Consider the following 19,240-nt stretch of genomic DNA (forward strand, 5'->3'; position numbering starts at 1 on the left):
CGGTGGTTGGGAATTAACAACATTGGAGATGAGAGCTGAATGGGGAAGCCCATGATGCTAGGGGGCCTTCCAAAAGAACTTTGACACACACTGCATGCTGGCTAATTACCCCTGGATGCCTAGCCCCTAGATCCTATGCCCTTGCTCACTAGCTCCTAGTTCCTTTCCTCTTGTTCCTACCCCCATCTCACAAGCCTCTAGTTCCTAGCTTCAAGTTCCCAACCCCTCTCTCACTAGCCACTAGTTCCTACCCCCTCTCTCACTCGCCACTAGTTCCTAGCCCCTCTCTCACTTGCCTCTAGTTCCTACCCCCTCTCTCACTAGCCACTAGTTCCTACCCCCTCTCTCACTAGCCACTAGTTCCTACCCCCTCTCTCACTAGCCACTAGTTCCTACCCCCTCTCTCACTAGCCACTAGTTCCTACCCCCTCTCTCTCTAGCCACTAGTTCCTACCCCCTCTCTCACTAGCCACTAGTTCCTACCCCCTCTCTCACTAGCCACTAGTTCCTACCCCTCTCTCACTAGCCACTAGTTCCTACCCCTCTCTCACTAGCCACTAGTTCCTACCCCCTCTCTCACTAGCCACTAGTTCCTACCCCCTCTCTCACTAGCCACTAGTTCCTACCCCCTCTCTCACTAGCCACTAGTTCCTCCCCCCTCTCTCACTAGCCACTTGTTCCTACCCCTCTCTCACTAGCCACTAGTTCCTACCCCCTCTCTCACTAGCCACTAGTTCCTACCCCCTCTCTCACTAGCCACTAGTTCCTACCCCCTCTCTCACTAGCCACTAGTTCCTAACCTTCTCTCACTAGCCACTAGTTCCTACCCCCTCTCTCACTAGCCACTAGTTCCTACCCCCTCTCTCACTAGCCACTAGTTCCTACCCCTCTCTCACTAGCCACTAGTTCCTACCCCCTCTCTCACTAGCCACTAGTTCCTACCCCCTCTCTCACTAGCCACTAGTTCCTACCCCTCTCTCACTAGCCACTAGTTCCTACCCCCTCTCTCACTAGCCACTAGTTCCTACCCCCTCTCTCACTAGCCACTAGTTCCTACCCCCTCTCTCACTAGCCACTAGTTCCTACCCCTCTCTCACTAGCCACTAGTTCCTACCCCTCTCTCACTAGCCACTAGTTCCTACCCCTCTCTCACTAGCCACTAGTTCCTACCCCCTCTCTCACTAGCCACTAGTTCCTACCCCCTCTCTCACTAGCCACTAGTTCCTACCCCCTCTCTCACTAGCCACTAGTTCCTAACCTTCTCTCACTAGCCACTAGTTCCTACCCCCTCTCTCACTAGCCACTAGTTCCTACCCCCCTCTCTCACTAGCTACTAGTTCCTACCCCCTCTCTCACTAGCCACTAGTTCCTACCCCCTCTCTCACTAGCCACTAGTTCCTACCCCTCTCTCACTAGCCACTAGTTCCTACCCCCTCTCTCACTAGCCACTAGTTCCTACCCCCTCTCTCACTAGCCTCTAGTTCCTACCCCCTCTCTCACTAGCCACTAGTTCCTAACCTTCTCTCACTAGCCACTAGTTCCTACCCCTCTCTCACTAGCAACTAGTTCCTACCCCCTCTCTCACTAGCCACTAGTTCCTACCCCCTCTCTCACTAGCCACTAGTTACTACCCCCTCTCTCACTAGCCACTAGTTCCTACCCCCTCTCTCACTAGCCACTAGTTCCTACCCCCTCTCTCACTAGCCACTAGTTACTAACCCTTCTCTCACCAGCCTCTAGTTCCTACCCCCTCTCTCACTTGCTACTAGTTCCTACCCCCTCTCTCACTAGCAGCTAGTTCCTACCCCTCTCTCACTAGCCACTAGTTCCTACCCCCTCTCTCACTAGCCACTAGTTACTAACCCTTCTCTCACCAGCCTCTAGTTCCTAGTCTCTAGGTACTAACCCTTCTCTCACTAGTCTCTAGTTACTAACCCTTCTCTCACTAGTCTCTAGTTACTAACCCTTCTCTCACTAGTCTCTAGTTCCTAGTCTCTAGTTCCTAACCCTTCTCTCACTAGTCTCTAGTTCCTAGTCTCTAGTTCCTAACCCTTCTCTCACTAGTCTCTAGTTACTAACCCTTCTCTCACTAGTCTCTAGTTCCTAGTCTCTAGTTCCTAACCCTTCTCTCACTAGTCTCTAGTTCCTAACCCTTCTCTCACTAGTCTCTAGTTCCTAGTCTCTAGTTACTAACCCTTCTCTCACTAGTCTCTAGTTCCTAACCCTTCTCTCACTAGTCTCTAGTTCCTAACCCTTCTCTCACTAGTCTCTAGTTACTAACCCTTCTCTCACTAGTCTCTAGTTCCTAGTCTCTAGTTCCTAACCCTTCTCTCACTAGTCTCTAGTTCCTAGTCTCTAGTTACTAACCCTTCTCTCACTAGTCTCTAGTTACTAACCCTTCTCTCACTAGTCTCTAGTTCCTAGTCTCTAGTTACTAACCCTTCTCTCACTAGTCTCTAGTTCCTAACCCTTCTCTCACTAGTCTCTAGTTACTAACCCTTCTCTCACTAGTCTCTAGTTCCTAGTCTCTAGTTCCTAACCCTTCTCTCACTAGTCTCTAGTTACTAACCCTTCTCTCACTAGTCTCTAGTTACTAACCCTTCTCTCACTAGTCTCTAGTTCCTAGTCTCTAGTTACTAACCCTTCTCTCACTAGTCTCTAGTTCCTTGTCTCTAGTTACTAACCCTTCTCTCATAACTAGCCTCTAGTTCCTAGTTACTAACCCTTCTCTCACTAGTCTCTAGTTACTAACCCTTCTCTCACTAGTCTCTAGTTCCTAGTCTCTAGTTCCTAACCCTTCTCTCACTAGTCTCTAGTTCCTAGTCTCTAGTTACTAACCCTTCTCTCACTAGTCTCTAGTTCCTAGTCTCTAGTTACTAACCCTTCTCTCACTAGTCTCTAGTTCCTAGTCTCTAGTTACTAACCCTTCTCTCACTAGTCTCTAGTTACTAACCCTTCTCTCACTAGTCTCTAGTTCCTAGTCTCTAGTTCCTAACCCTTCTCTCACTAGTCTCTAGTTCCTAGTCTCTAGTTACTAACCCTTCTCTCACTAGTCTCTAGTTCCTAGTCTCTAGTTACTAACCCTTCTCTCACTAGTCTCTAGTTCCTAGTCTCTAGTTACTAACCCTTCTCTCACTAGTCTCTAGTTACTAACCCTTCTCTCACTAGTCTCTAGTTACTAACCCTTCTCTCACTAGTCTCTAGTTACTAACCCTTCTCTCACTAGTCTCTAGTTACTAACCCTTCTCTCACTAGTCTCTAGTTCCTAGTCTCTAGTTACTAACCCTTCTCTCACTAGTCTCTAGTTCCTAGTCTCTAGTTCCTAACCCCTCTCTCACTAGCCACTGGCTCCTACCCCCTCTCTCACTGGCCTTGAGTTCCTAACCCCTCTCTCACTAGAAACTAGTTCTTAGCCCCTCTCTCACTGTCCTCTAGTCCCTAGGCATTCACTAGTGCATATCAGGAAGGGTTGGCTAGGGATCTGAAAGGGATCATAGCTTATCTTGCACGTATGAATTTCTCCTATCATCTGAGAAAATCTCTCCCTGCAACTTCGGCTGTATATTTTCTTAACACTTGAAAGCAGAAAGACAGAGAGAGAAAACGATAGAAGATATATATATAGAGAGAGGGGGGCGGCATAGAAAGATAATTCGATATTCATCTCTTTGAGGGGTTTGAATGAGACAAGGGATGAGATGGTTTGGATAAATTGTCGGTACCTGGTTGACTGTAGATTGTTCTTCAGTATTTAGAACCATGTATTCATTATTCCTGTAGAGGAGGGAAGGTGACCACAAAATACATATTCATATTCCCCTCTGTTTCTCACCCATCATTATCTCCTTCATTCATAACCTTAAATAATAACCTTAAATAACACACCGCTGATACATTGGGGGTTGGCCTGCTGGGAGGGTGGTACTGTAGGTGTCAGTGAGATGCATGTACACACACATACACACACACACACACACATTGTACCTTATTGTGAGCTTAATATGGATGTTCATCTTTCCCTTTCAAGACGATTCAATACATATCTAGATACAGTACATTGGCTCCGATACGATACAGGAACGAGATGTTTTAGTTTGAAACGATTCGGTGCAATTCAGTTTGATAAGATAGCGAATCGATGTGATACGATTTGATGCACTAACATTTGTTGCATAAACACATTCATTTCTATTCTAAATCAAATCTGCTGTTGGTGGAGCTCATGAGCTGGGCCTCTCTGAGCTGGGCCTCTCTGAGCTGGGCCTCTCTGAGCTGGGCCTCTCTGAGCTGGGCCTCTCTGAGCTGCATCTGTCAGAGCTGACGTGTGTGTGTGTGTGTGTGTGTGTGTGTGTGTGTGTGTGTGTGTGTGTGTGTGTGTGTGTGTGTGTGTGTGTGTGTGTGTGTGTGTGTGTGTGTGTGTAAATTATGTATGTCTATGGTGTGAGTACTATTTAGGCCCCTGATCAGAGCCATAAAGGAGACTAGACATCTACCACACCACTACCAGATTAGAGCCATAAGGGAGATTGGAATCTACCACCCCACTACCACTATCAGATTAGAGCCATAAGGGAGACTAGGAATCTACCACCCCACTACCACTATCAGATTAGAGCCATAAGGGAGACTAGGAATCTACCACCCCACTACTACTGTCAGATTAGAGCCATAAATGAGACTAGACATCTACCACCCCACTACCACTATCAGATTAGAGCCATAAGGGAGACTAGACATCTACCACCCCACTACCACATTAGAGCCATAAGGGAGACTAGACATCTACCACCCCACTACCACATTAGAGCCATAAGGGAGACTAGATATCTACCACCCCACTACCACATTAGAGCCATAAGGGAGACTAGACATCTACCACCCCACTACCACATTAGAGCCATAAGGGAGACTAGACATCTACCACCCCACTACCACATTAGAGCCATAAGGGAGACTAGACATCTACCACCCTACTACCACATTAGAGCCATAAAGGAGACTAGACATCTACCACCCCACTACCACATTAGAGCCATAAGGGAGACTAGATATCTACCACCCCACTACCACATTAGAGCCATAAAGGAGACTAGACATCTACCACCCCACTACCACATTAGAGCCATAAAGGAGACTAGACATCTACCACCCCACTACCACATTAGAGCCATAAGGGAGACTAGACATCTACCACCCCACTACCACATTAGAGCCATAAAGGAGACTAGACATCTACCACCCCACTACCACTATCAGATTAGAGCCATAAGGGAGACTAGACATCTACCAACCCACTACCACTATCAGATTAGTGCACCTAGCAAAGTGATTCCTGTCCTTGTTATGAAATGAAACTTTACCCTTTATATCTAAAAATGACCATATACACTGATTGTTTAAAGCACAACCAAAACTATTGCTGATGGTGAACCTGAACAATCAAAATAAAATCTATTGTAAACGCTGGTCTGCAGGTAGGCTATAACCAGGTGAGAGTTGTATTGTAAACGCTGTTCTGCAGGTAGGCTATGACCAGGTGAGAGTTGTATTGTAAACGCTGTTCTGCAGGTAGGCTATAACCAGGTGAGAGTTGTATTGTAAACGCAGTTCTGCAGGTAGGCTATAACCAGGTGAGAGTTGTATTGTAAACGCTGTTCTGCAGGTAAACTATAACCAGGTGAGAGTTGTATTGTAAACGCTGTTCTGCAAGTAGGCTATGACCAGGTGAGAGTTGTATTGTAAACGCTGTGCTGCAGGTAGGCTATAACCAGGTGAGAGTTGTATTGTAAACGCTGTTCTGCAGGTAGACTCTAACCAGGTGAGAGTTGTATTGTAAACGCTGTTCTGCAGGTAGGCTATAACCAGGTGAGAGTTGTATTGTAAACGCTGTTCTGCAGGTAGGTGTAACCGATGGGAGTTGTATTGGAAACGGTTTGCAAGTAGGTATAACATTGAGAGTGTAAAGAAACGCGTTCTGCAGGTAGACTATAACCAGGTGAGAGTTGTATTGTAAACGCTGTTCTGCAGGTAGGCTATGACCAGGTGAGAGTTGTATTGTAAACTGCTGTTCTGCAGGTAGGCTATGACCATTTGAGAGTTGTATTGTAAACGCTGTTCTGCAGGTAGACTATAACCAGGTGAGAGTTGTATTGTAAACGCTGTTCTGCAGGTAGGCTATGACCAGGTGAGAGTTGTATTGTAAACGCTGTTCTGCAGGTAGGCTATGACCAGTTGAGAGTTGTATTGTAAACGCTGTTCTGCAGGTAGGCTATGACCAGGTGAGAGTTGTATTGTAAACGCTGTTCTGCAGGTAGGCTATAACCAGGTGAGAGTTGTATTGTAAACGCTGTTCTGCAGGTAGGCTATGACCAGGTGAGAGTTGTATTGTAAACGCTGTTCTGCAGGTAGGCTATAACCAGGTGAGAGTTGTATTGTAAACGCTGTTCTGCAGGTAGGCTATAACCAGGTGAGAGTTGTATTGTAAACGCTGTTCTGCAGGTAGGCTATGACCAGATGAGAGTTGTATTGTAAACGCTGTTCTGCAGGTAGGCTATAACCAGGTGAGAGTTGTATTGTAAACGCTGTTCTGCAGGTAGGCTATGACCAGATGAGAGTTGTATTGTAAACGCTGTTCTGCAGGTAGGCTATGACCAGGTGAGAGTTGTCTCCGGTAGCTTACTTTTATTCCTGTAAAACACCATTTTCAACAGCGCATAGATAACAATAACGTAGCAAATGACACAGGTTGTCAAATAATAAAGGCTAATCTCATAAAGGCTAATATCACGTTCAGCATGATAACTGACTGTCAACACAGTTACATGCAGTTCCACACTGAAGGAGAGGACACATCAGTTGTCATAAAAAATATATATATTTTCAGAAGGAAAAATAATGTAAAATGAGCAACAACAAAAAATGGAAATAGACGAATCCTAACGTTTGAATCAAACTTCTGACAGATGCATGCTACATTTGGATTGTTTGGGTTCTGCGGACCGATGCTGTCATATCTGGGGGACCATATTTGGGGGACCAAAGCGTATCAGTGACTTGTTACATCCCTAGAGCTTAATTAAGTAAAGTTAGTTTTTTAGTGGCACAGAACAGTTGAGCGCCACACAACTCAATGAAAGAGAGAGGGAGGGATGCAATGGAGACTTGGAGAGGGTTGTGTCCTCTCTCTGTGCTGTCTGTAGAGTGCATAACCCTCTCCACTCCTGTTATGCTTATAGAGCGCAGGATGCTGTCTAGCCACAAAGCATTAGACTTAGAGCACACTACCAGACCATAAACAATACCTGTTTCGACATTCATACACACCCCCATGCCCACAGACACAACACAGACACGCCACAGACACACAAGTAGGTGATGACGCACATGCACAATGCACACACACACACACACACACACACACACACACACACACTGGCACAGAGTCAGGCGGAAGACTGAAGCTATATTTCTCTCTCTCTCTCTCTCTCTCTCTCTCTCTCTGTCCCTCTCTCTCTCTGTCCCCCTCTCTCTGCCCCCTCTCTCTCCCTCTCTCTCCCTCTCTCTCTCCCTCCCTCCCTCCCTCCCTCCCTCCCTCCCTCCCTCCCTCCCTCCCTCCCTCCCTCCCTCCCTCCCTCCCTCCCTCCCTCTCTTTCTCCCTCTCTCTTCTCTCTCTCTCTCTCTCTCTCTCTCTCCCCTATCTCCTTCTCTCCCCCTCTGCCCCCCCTCTCAGTTGATGTTTTCCCTCTATGTGTTGGAATTACATGTCACAACGAATAAGGCTGTCTCACTCTTAACACCGCTGGGGGACTGTGTGTGTGTGTGTGTGTGTGTGTGTGTGTGTGTGTGTGTGTGTGTGTGTGTGTGTGTGTGTGTGTGTGTGTGTGTGTGTGTGTGTGTGTGTGTGTGTGTGTGTGTGTGTGTGTGTGTGTGTGTGTGTGTGTGTGTGTGTGACAGCAGTGCAATCACATTAATACACCCACAGATTCCCTTTAATGAATGTCTATGTATGTAATCTCTTTGTATTCTGAACGGATAGCCCGGGATCTTTGTTCAAAATGTGATGTACATTATTTTTCCATTATAAATGACCTTTCTCTTTCTCTCCCTCTCTCCTTTCTTTCTGCAATCATTGAAGGAAGTTGAGGTAAGTAATTGATTCATCCTTACACTTTTATAACTCCATTTTGAAATTCACTACGATACTCTGATAAGGTACAGAGAGGAAGCGAGTGAATACGTGCATCTGAAATATTATTTGGAGATAACTCTCTCTCACAGTGGAAACACAATGGCATGCGATGCCCGACACTTGATGCAGTGCGGTATGTCCCTCTGGGCTTGCTGTAGTGCTGATACATGTATGTTAACAAGCCACTTCAAAACAGTCAGTGTAAAAGATAGGAGACACAGTAGAGATAATAGACTAGTTCAACGTGGCAGCTGTAAAGGTCCGCTGTAGAGAGGGTGAAACACCTTGATGTGATGAGGAGGATCCGAAGAGATTAGTAGCTGAGTTCAGCTTCACTGTGGCTCCATCCAAAATGGCACCCTATTTCCTACACTCTTAGAAAAAAAAGGGTTCCAAAAGGGTTATTCAGCTATCCCCATAGGATAACCTTTTTTGGTTCCAGGTAGAACCCTTTTGGGTTTAATGTAGAACTCTCTGTGGAAAGGGTTCTAGATGGAACCCAAAATGGTTCTACCTGGAACCGAAAGAGTTCTACATGTACCTGGAACCAAAAAGGGTTCTTCAAAGGCTTCTCCTATTGGGACAGCCGTTGAACCCTTTTAGGTTCTAGATAGCACCTTTTTTTCGAAGTGTGTATATACAGTTGAAGTCGGAAGTTTACATACACCTTGCCAAATGCATTTAAACTCAGTTTTTCACAATTCCTGACATTTAATCCTTGTAAAAATTCCCTATTTTAGGTAAGTTAGGATCACCACTTTACATTAAGAATGTGAAATGTCAGAATAATAGTAGAGAGTGATTTATTTCAGCTTTTATTTCTTTCATCACATTCCCAGTGGGTCAGAAGTTTACATACACTCAATTAGTATTTGGTAGCATTGCCTTTGAATTGTTGAACTTGGGTCAAACATTTCGGGTAGCCTTCCTCATGCTTCCTACAATAAGTTGGGTGAATTTTGGCCCGTTCCTCTTGTCAGAGCTGGTGTAACTGAGTCAGGTTTGTAGGCCTCCTTGCTCACACATGCTTTTTCAGTTCTGCCCACACATTTTCTATGGGATTGAGGTCAGGGCTTTGTGATGGCCACTCCAATACCTTGACTTTGTTGTCCTTCAGCCATTTTGCCACAACTTTAGAAGTATGCTTGGGTTCATTGTCCATTTTGAAGACTCATTTGCGATCAAGCTTTAACTTCCTGACTGATGTCTTGAGATGTTGCTTCAATATAGCCACTTAATTTCCCTTCCTCATGATGCCATCTATTTTGTGAAGTGCACCAGTCCCTCCTGCAGCAAAGCACCCCCACAACATGATGCTGCCACCCCCGTGCTTCACGGTTGGGATGGTGTTCTTTGGCTTCTAAACCTCCCCCTTTTTCCTCCAAACATAACGGGGGTCATTATGGCCAAACAGTTCTATTTTTGTTTCATCAGACCAGAGGACATTTCTCCAAAAAGTACGATCTTTGTCCCCATGTGCAGTTGCAAACCATAGTCTGGCTTTTTTTTATGGCGGTTTTGGAGCAGTGGCTTCTTCCTTGCTGAGCAGCCTTTCAGGTTATGTCGATATAGGACTCGTTTTACTGTGGATATAGATACTTTTGTACCTGTTTCGTCCAGCATCTTCACAATGTCCTTTGCTGTTGTTCTGGGATTGATTTGCACTTTTCGCACCAAAGTACATTAATCTCTGGGAGACAGAACACATCTCCTTCCTGAGCGGTATGACGGCTGTGTGGTCCCATGGTGTTTATACTTGCGTACTATTGTTTGTACAGATGAACGTGGTACCTTCAGGCGTTTGGAAATTGCTCCCAAGGATGAACCAGACTTGTGGAGGTCTATAATTTTTTTATCTGAGGTCTTGGCTGATTTCTTTTGATTTTCCCATGATGTCAAGCAAAGAGGCACTTTGTTTGAAGGTAGGCCTTGAAATACATCCACAGGTACACCTCCAATTGACTCTAAAGCCATGACATAATTTTCTGGAATTTTCCAAGCTGTTTAAAGGCACAGTCAACTTAGTGTATGTAAACTTCTGACCCACTGAAATTGTGATACAGTGAATTATAAGTGAAATAATCTGTCTGTAAACAATTGTTGGAAAAATGTATTGTGTCATGCACACAGTAGAAGTCCTAACTGACTTGACAAAACTATAGATTGTTAACAAGAAATGTGTGGAGTGGTTGAAAAACGAGTTTTAATGACTCCAACCTAAGTGTATGTAAACTTCTGACTTCAACTGTAGTGCACTACTTTTGACCAGAGGCCATTTGGGATGCATTCCAAGGTTGATTGTATCCAACCGCAGTAAGATCCCTTCCTGAGGTGAGTCCAGTCGTATACCGTGGTATCGTACCCTGGAGCCATTTACCACTGTGTTTGTCTGTGCTATTATCTTGGCTGGATAGCAGCTTGGTGCAGAGGGAGGGGTGGAGAGGATGAGACGAGGGCAGTAGTGATGGAGATGATGGGCTCCCACATAAATGGTGTTTGGTTAAATCATGTCTTTGTCACAGTTATTGCTTTCTGTAACATTAGACTTCACACGTTGAAGCCGATAAAGGATAATTGCGTCTGGGAGAGAAAATGAGGACAGAGAAGAGAAGAAAGAGGGAGAGACGTGGAAATGAGAGGAATGGAGAGGGAGGGATTGAGAGAGAGACCAGCGGGACCATTTAATTGGGCATCGCGACCTCAATCAAACTAATGGACTTATTAGCTCAAACCTTAACTCCAGTCATTTGTAAAACAGGAAGTTGTGGAGGGAGAGTCGTGCTTATTGCTTTTCCTAGGAAATTCTCAGATCCCTCCCTCTCTTCTCTCTCTTGCTCCCCTCCTCTCTGCACACTGTTCCCCTCCCTCCCTCCTCTCCTCCATCCCTCCTCTCCTCCCTCCCTCCTCTCCTCCATCTCTCCTCTACTCTAATCAAGCATTATATGCTGTATTGAGCGGGAGACAGACCCTGCTCATAACCACAATAGGGGGTCTCACAGTGGCTCTGCCACAATCACTCAACCACTCTCCCTCCCTGGTGATGCTGGTAACATTGTCTAGCCATCAGTATGTGTCGTTGTGTCTGTTTGAATCTCTGTACACCTCTTACTGTTCCTCCCTGTCCCTCCTCTTTTTCTCTCTTTCGCTGCAATGGTTTGGGTTTAGGGCTAGCGGAGTGTGTGTGTGTGCGTGTGTGTGTGTGTTAGTGTCTATCAGTAGTTCCAGCCTTGTCTCTCTGAGCCAAACCCGAACGCTGTTCCCACTGAGAGCAGCTCAACAGACTGGCATTACAGAGCTGGCCAACTCACTACATTATCCCTGGCCCCACGGTCCCCCAACTCTCTACATTATCCCTGGCCCCACTGTCCCCCAACTCACTACATTATCCCTGGCCCCACTGTCCCCCAACTCACTACATTATCCCTGGCCCCACTGTCCCCCAACTCACTACATTATCTCTGGCCCCACTGTCCCCCAACTCTCTACATTATCCCTGGCCCCACTGTCCCCCAACTCACTACATTATCCCTGGCCCCACTGTCCCCCAACTCACTACATTATCCCTGGCCCCACTGTCCCCCAACTCACTACATTATCCCTGGCCCCACTGTCCCCCAACTCACTACATTATCCCTGGCCCCACTGTCCCCCAACTCACTACATTATCCCTGGCCCCACTGTCCTCCAACTCTCTCTAACTGTTCCAACTCTCTCTAACTGTTCCAACTCTCTCTAACTGTTCCAACTCTCTCTAACTGTTCCAACTCTCTCTAACTGTTCCAACTCTCTCTTACTGTTCCAACTCTCTCTTACTATTCCAACTCTCTCTAACTGTTCCAACTCTCTCTAACTGTTCCAACTCTCTCTAACTGTTCCAACTCTATCCAACTGTCCCCCAACTCTCTCTAACTGTTCCAACTCTCTCTTACTGTTCCAACTCTCTCTAACTGTTCCAACTCTATCCAACTGTCCCCCAACTCTCTCTAACTGTTCCAACTCTCTCTTACTGTTCCAACTCTCTCTTACTATTCCAACTCTCTCTAACTGTTCCAACTCTCTCTAACTGTTCCAACTCTCTCTAACTGTTCCAACTATATCCAGCTGTCCCCCAACTCTCTCTTACTGTTCCAACTCCTCTCTAACTGTTCCAACTCCTCTCAAACTGTTCCAACTCTCTCTTACTGTCCCAACTCCTCTCTAACTGTCCCAACTCCTCTCTAACTGTTCCAACTCTCTCTAACTATCCCAACTCTATCCAACTGTCCTCCAACTCTCTCTTAGTGTTCCAACTCTCTCTAACTGTTCCAACTCTCTCTTAGTGTTCCAACTCTCTCTAACTGTCCCAACTCTCTCTAACTGTTCCAACTCTCTCTAACTGTTCCAACTCTATCCAACTGTCCCCCAACTCTCTCTAACTGTTCCAACTCTCTCTTACTGTTCCAACTCTCTCTTACTATTCCAACTCTCTCTAACTGTTCCAACTCTCTCTAACTGTTCCAACTCTCTCTAACTGTTCCAACTCTATCCAACTGTCCCCCAACTCTATCCAACTGTCCCCCAACTCTCTCTAACTGTCCCAACTCTATCCAAATGTCCCCCAACTCTCTCTAACTGTTCCAACTCTCTCTTACTGTTCCAACTCTATCCAACTGTCCCCCAACTCTCTCTAACTGCTCCAACTCTCTCTAACTGTCCCAACTCTATCCAACTGTCCCCCAACTCTCTCTTAGTGTCCCAACTCTCTCTAACTGTTCCAACTCTCTCTAATTTTCCAACTCTCTCTTAGTGTTCCAACTCTCTCTAACTGTTCCAACTCTCTCTAACTGTTCCAACTCTCTCTAACTGTTCCAACTCTCTCTAACTGTCCCAACTCTCTCTAACTGTTCCAACTCTCTCTAACTGTTCCAACTCTCTCTAACTGTTCCAACTCTCTCTAACTGTTCCAACTCTCTCTAACTGTCCCAACTCTCTCTTACTGTCCCAACTCTCTCTAACTGTCCCAACTCTCTCTAACTGTCCCGACTCTCTCTAACTGTCCCAACTCTCTGTCTCTCAATTTTTCAATTTCAATATAATTTTCATTTTCAATTTAAGGGGCTTTATTGGCATGGAAAACATATGTTTACATTGCCAAAGCAAGTAAAATAGATAATAAACAAAAGTGAAATAAACAATAAAAAATGAACAGTAAACATTACACTCACAAAAGTTCCAAAAGAATAATGGCATTTTAAATGTCATATTATGTCTATATACAGTGTTGTAATTATGTGCAAATAGTTTAAGTACAAAAGGGAAAATAAATAAACATAAATATGGGTTGTATTTACAATGGTGTTTATTCTTCACTGGTTGACCTTTTCTTGTGGCAACAGGTCACACATCTTGCTGCTTTGATGGCACACTGTGGTATTTCACCCAATAGATATGGGAGTTTATCAAAATTGGATTTGTTTTCGAATTCTTTGTGGGTCTGTGTAATCTGAGGGAAATATGTGTCTCTAATATGGTCATACATTTGGCAGGAGGTTAGGAAGTGCATCTCAGTTTCCACTTCATTTTGTAGGCAGTGTGCACATATCCTGTCTTCTCTTGAGAGCCAGGTCTGCCTACAGCGGCCTTTCTCAATAGCAAGGCTATGCTCACTGAGTCTGTACATAGTCAAATATTTCCTTAATTTTGGGTCAGTCACAGTGGTCAGGTATTCTGCCACTGTGTACTCTCTGTTTAGGGCCAAATAGCATTCTAGTTTTCTCCGTGTTTTTGTTAGTCCTTTCCAATGTGTCAAGTAATTCTCTTTTTGTTTTCTCATGATTTGGCTGGGTCTTATTGTGCTGCTGTCCTGGGGCTCTGTGGGGTCTGTTTGCGTTTGTGAACAGAGCCCCAGGACCAGCTTGCTTAGGGGACTCTTCTCCAGGTTCGTTTCTCTGTAGGTGATGGCTTTGTTATGGAAGGTTCGGGAATCGCTTCCTTTTAGGTAGTGGTAGAATTTAACGGCTCTTTTCTGGATTTTGATCATTAGCGTTTATCGGCCTAATTTTGCTTTGCATGATTTTTGTGGTGTTGTACGTTGTACACAGAGTATATTTCTCAATTTGGTGTTTGTCCTATTCTGTGAAATCTTGGTTGGTGAGCGGACCCCAGACATCACAACCATAAAGGGCAATGGGTTCTATAACTGATTTAAGTATTTTTAGCAAGTTCCTAATTGGTATGTGGAATTTTATGTTCCTTTTGATGGCATAGAAGGCCCTTCTTGCCTTGTCTCTCAGCTCATTCACAGCTTTGTGCAAGTTACCTGTGACGCTGATGTTTAGGCCGAGGTATGTATAGTTTTTTGTGTGCTCTAGGGCGACGGTGTCTAGATGGAATTTGTATTCGTGGTCCTGGCTATTCAACCTTTTTTGGAACACCATTTTATTTAGTCTTACTGAGATTTACTGTCAGGGCCCAGGTCTGACAGAATCTGTGCAGAAGATCTAGGTGCTGCTGTAGGTCCTCCTTGGTTGATGACAGAAGCACCAGATCATCAGCAGTAGACAATTGACTTCAGATTCTAGTAGGGTGAAGCTGGGTGCTGCAAACTGTTCTAGATTTGTATTTGATCATCTACAGTAGCAGTCAAAAGGTTGGACACACCTACACATTCCAGGGTTCTTCTTTATTTGTACTATTTTCTACGTTGTAGAATAATTGTGAAGATGTCAAAACTATGAAATAACACATATGGAATCATGTAGTAACCAAAAAAGTGTTAAACAAATCAGAATATATTTGAGATTTAAAGTAGTCACCCTTTGTCTTGATAACAGCTTTGCACACTCTTGGCATTCTACTCAACCAGCTTCTTGAGGTAGTCACCTGGAATGCATTTCAATTAACAGATGTTCCTTGTTCATGTGTGGAATTTCTTTCCTTAATGCATTTGAGCCAATCTGTTGTGACGGGGTAGGGGTGGTATACAGAAGATAGCCCTATTTCGTAAAAGACCAAGTCCATATTATGGCAAGTACAGCTCAAATAAGCAAAGAGAAACGACAGTCCATCATTACTTTAAGACATGAAGGAAAATTTCAAGTTCAACTTTCTTCAAGTGCATTCACAAAAACCATCAAGCGCTATGATGAAACTGGCTCTCATGAGGACCGCCACAGGAAATGAAGACCCAGAGTTACCTCTGCTGCAGAGGATAAGTTCATTAGAGTTACCAGCCTCAGAAATTGCAGCCTAAATAAATGCTTCACAGAGTTCAAGTAACAGACACATCTCAACATCAACTGTTCAGAGGAGACTGCATCAGGCCTTCATGGTTAAATTGCTGTAAAGAAACCACTACTAAAGGACACCAATAAGAAGAAGAGACTTGCTTGGGCCAAGAAACACGAGCAATGGACATTAGACCGGTGGAAATCTGTCCTTTGGTCTGATGAGCCCAAATGTGAGATGTTTGGTCCAACCGCCGTGTCTTTGTGAGACGCAGAGTAGGTGAACATATGATCTCCGCATGTGTGGTTCGCACCGTAAAGCATGGAGGAGGTGGTGTGATGGTGTGATGGTGCTTTGCTGGTGACCCTGTCAGTCATTAATTTAGAATTCAAGGCACACTTAACCAGCATGGCTACCACAGCATTCTGCAGCGATACGCCATCCTATCTGTTTGCTCTTAGTCAGACTATCATTTGTTTTTCAACATGACAATGACCAAATACACACCTCCAGACTGTGTAAGGGCTATTTGACCAAGGAGAGTGATGTAGTACTGCATCAGATGACCTGGTCTCCACAATCACCCAACATCAACCCAATTGAGATGGTTTGGAATGAGTTGGACCACAGAGTAAAGAAAAAGCTCCCGGGTTGCACAGCGATCTAAGGCACTGCATCTCAAGGCTAGAGGCGTCACTACAGACCCTGGTTCGATTCCAGGCTGTATCACAACCGGCCGTGATTGGGAGTCCCATAGGGCGCCACACAATTGGCCCAGCGTTGTCCGGGTTAGGGTTTGGCCAGGGTAGGCCGTCATTGTAAATAGGAATTTGTTCTTAACTTCTCTAGGGTAGGGGGCAGTATTTTCACGGCCGGATGAAAAACGTACCCAAATTAAATGGCCTACTACTCGGGCCCAGGAACTAGAATATGCATATTATTAGATTTGGATATAACACACTCTGAAGTTTCTAAAACTGTTTGAATGGTGTCTGTGAGTATAACAGAACTCATATGGCAGGCAAAAACCTAAGAAACATCTAACCAGGAAGTGGGAAGTCTGGTGCTTGTAGTCCTAACAAGTCATTGCCTATCGAACACACAGTGACTTAGGGTTCATTTTGCACTTCCTAAGGCTTCCACTAGATGTCAATAGTCTTTAGAAAGTTGTTTGAGGCGTCTATGATGAACAGAGAGCGAACAGAGGAAGTTGGAAGTTGTTGACTCAGGAAAGCAAATGAGTTCATTGGCGCACATTCACTTGAGAGTTAGCTGTGTTCCAAAACGTTTTTCAAGACACTGGAATCGTCCGGTTCTAAGTTCTAAGTTCTAAGTTAAAAAGGCCCTAAAGATTGATGCTATACAAAGTTTGACATGTTTGAACGAACGTAAATATAACTTTTTTTGACTTTTCATCGTGACATTTTGGCCTCGCTTCCTACACTTGGAGTAGCTTACTGAACGCGGAAACAACAAGGAGTTATTTTGACATAAATTATGGACTTCATCGAACAAAACAACATTTATCGTGGACCTGGGATTTCTGGAAGTGCCTTCTGATGAAGATCATCAAAGGTAAGTGAATGTTTCTAATGCTATTTATGATTTTAGATGACTCCAAAATGGCGGGTATCTGTATTGCCTAGTGTATTCTTCTGAGCGCAGTACTCAGATTATTGCAAAGTGTGCTTTCCCCGTGAAGCTTTTTTGAAATCTGTCACAGCGGTTGCATAAAGGAAATGTTCATCTATAATTCTTTGAATAACAGTTTAATATTTTATCAACGTTTATGATGAGTATTTTTGTAAATTGTTGTGCTGATTCACCGGGAGTATTGGAGGCAAAATATTTTCTGAACATCACGCGCCAATGTAAAAGGCTGTTTTTGGATATAAATATCAACTTGATCAAACAAAAAATGCATGTATTGTGTAAGAAGATGTCCTAGGAGTGTCATCTGATGAAGATCGTCAAAGGTTAGTGCATAATTTTAGCTGAATTTCTGGTATTTGTGACGCCTGTCCTTGCTAGGAAAATGGCTGTGTGGTTTTTCTTGTGTTGGAACTTTCCTAACATAATCTAACTTTATGCTTTCGCCGTAAAGCCTTTTTGAAATCGGACAACGTGGTTACATTAAGGAGACATGTATCTTTAAAATGGTGTAAAATAGTCGTATGTTTGAGAACTTTGAATTATGACATTTTGTGGTTTTGAATTTGGCGCTCTGATTTTTCACTGGCTGTTGAATAGTGTGAACCGTGGGTGGGATCGCTAGCGTCCCACCTGCCCAAGAGAGGTTAACTGGATTCCCTAGTTAAATAAAGGTTAAATAAAAAAATACATATAAAAAAACAGCCAGCAAGTCCTCAGGATATGTGGGAACTCCAACAAGATTGTTGCAAAAACATTGCTCATGAGCTAGCTGGTTGAGAGAATGCCAAGAGTGTGCAAAGCTGTCATCAAGGCAAAGGGTGGCTACTTTGAAGAATCTCAAATCTAAAATATATTTTGATTTGAATAACACTTTTTTGGTTACTACATGATTCCATATGTGTTATTTCATAGTTTGATGTCTTCACTATTATTCTACAATTGTCACGGGCGTCGTAAGGAGTGGACCAAAATGCAGCGGGTATATTGATCATCTTCTTTACTTTATTAAAGAGAAAACACTTAAACAAAACAAACGACGAAAACAGTCCAGTAAGGTGCACAGACTATACTAGAAACAACCACCCACAAACACAAGTGAAAACGAACACACTTAAATATGGCCTCCAATTAGAGACAACTACAACCAGCTTCCTCTAATTGGAGGTCATTGAAAAACACAACATAGAAGTTGAAAACTAGAATAAACATAGAAATAGAAAATATAGAACATAAATCAAAAACCCCGAAACACACAAAACAAACACCCCCTGCCACGCCCTGACCAAACTACAATGACAATTAACCCCTTTTACTGGTCAGGACGTGACAACAATGTAGAAAAAAAGTTAAAATAAAAAAAAAACTTGAATGAGTAGGTGTGTCCAAACTTTTGACTCTTGGTGTATTTGTTTTTGCTGTTTGTTCTTTGTTAAAGGTCCAAAAAGGTTGGATAAGTGGTTTATCCACACATCTCCCTTTTGGACAGATAACATTTCGTGTTGTTGTTTGTTTAGTGTTTTCCAATTTTACCAGAAGTGGTTAAATTCTATTGATTCTTTAATTATATGAGCTGATTTCTGACGTGCTGTTCCTTCTTTTTCCGTAGTGTATGTCTGTATTGTTTTAGTGATTCACCATAGTGAAGGTGTAGACTCAGGTTTGCTGGGTCTCTATGTTTTCGGTTGGATAGGTTTCTGAATTTCTTTCTTAGGTTTTTGAATTCTTCATCAAACCATTTGTCATTGTTGTTAATTTTCTTAGGTTGTCTGCTTTAAATTTTTAGATTTGATAGGGAAGCTGAGAGGTCAAATATACTGTTTAGGTTTTCTACTGCCAAGTTTACAACTTCACTGTTATTATCTCTATCTCGGTCTATGCTCTTTCTTTTTCCTGTCCATACTCTCTTTAAATCTCCCGTTCTCTCTCTCAATTACATTCCCTTTCTCCATCCCTCAGTCTCATCCCTCTTTTATTTAGTCATTTCCTGTCTCGTCCTCCCCACCTTCAACTTGTAGGTCTGTTTCTCTTCCTCTGATGTTCTCCTCATGGGTTTATCTCTCCTTCTGTCCTACTCATTTCCCTCTCTCTGCCTCTCTCCCCCACACAGTCGGTAGGAAAGAATGTTTTTGTGAGAGAAAATTTTGGCTTCTCAGCGGTTTATATCATTTTCTGCCTTTGTTTGGTCTTTAGAGT

At 43.9% G+C, this 19,240-nt stretch overlaps 1 protein-coding gene across 2 annotated transcripts in view; it reads left to right on the forward strand.

Moving 5' to 3' along the window:
• Positions 1 to 19,240, forward strand: part of LOC106611816 (testican-1) — a 332,029-nt gene that overhangs the window by 143,119 nt on the left and 169,670 nt on the right. The window contains exon 3 of one of the 2 annotated variants that reach the window (XM_014212410.2): positions 8,135 to 8,143. The exons of the other annotated variant lie outside the window; for it this stretch is intronic. Within the exon in view, the coding sequence (XP_014067885.1) occupies positions 8,135 to 8,143 (9 nt within the window). The remainder of the gene's footprint in view (positions 1 to 8,134; positions 8,144 to 19,240) is intronic. 2 annotated transcript variants of the gene reach the window in all.

The sequence above is a fragment of the Salmo salar genome, chromosome ssa09, assembly GCF_905237065.1.
Source record: "Salmo salar chromosome ssa09, Ssal_v3.1, whole genome shotgun sequence".
NCBI lineage: Eukaryota > Metazoa > Chordata > Actinopteri > Salmoniformes > Salmonidae > Salmo > Salmo salar.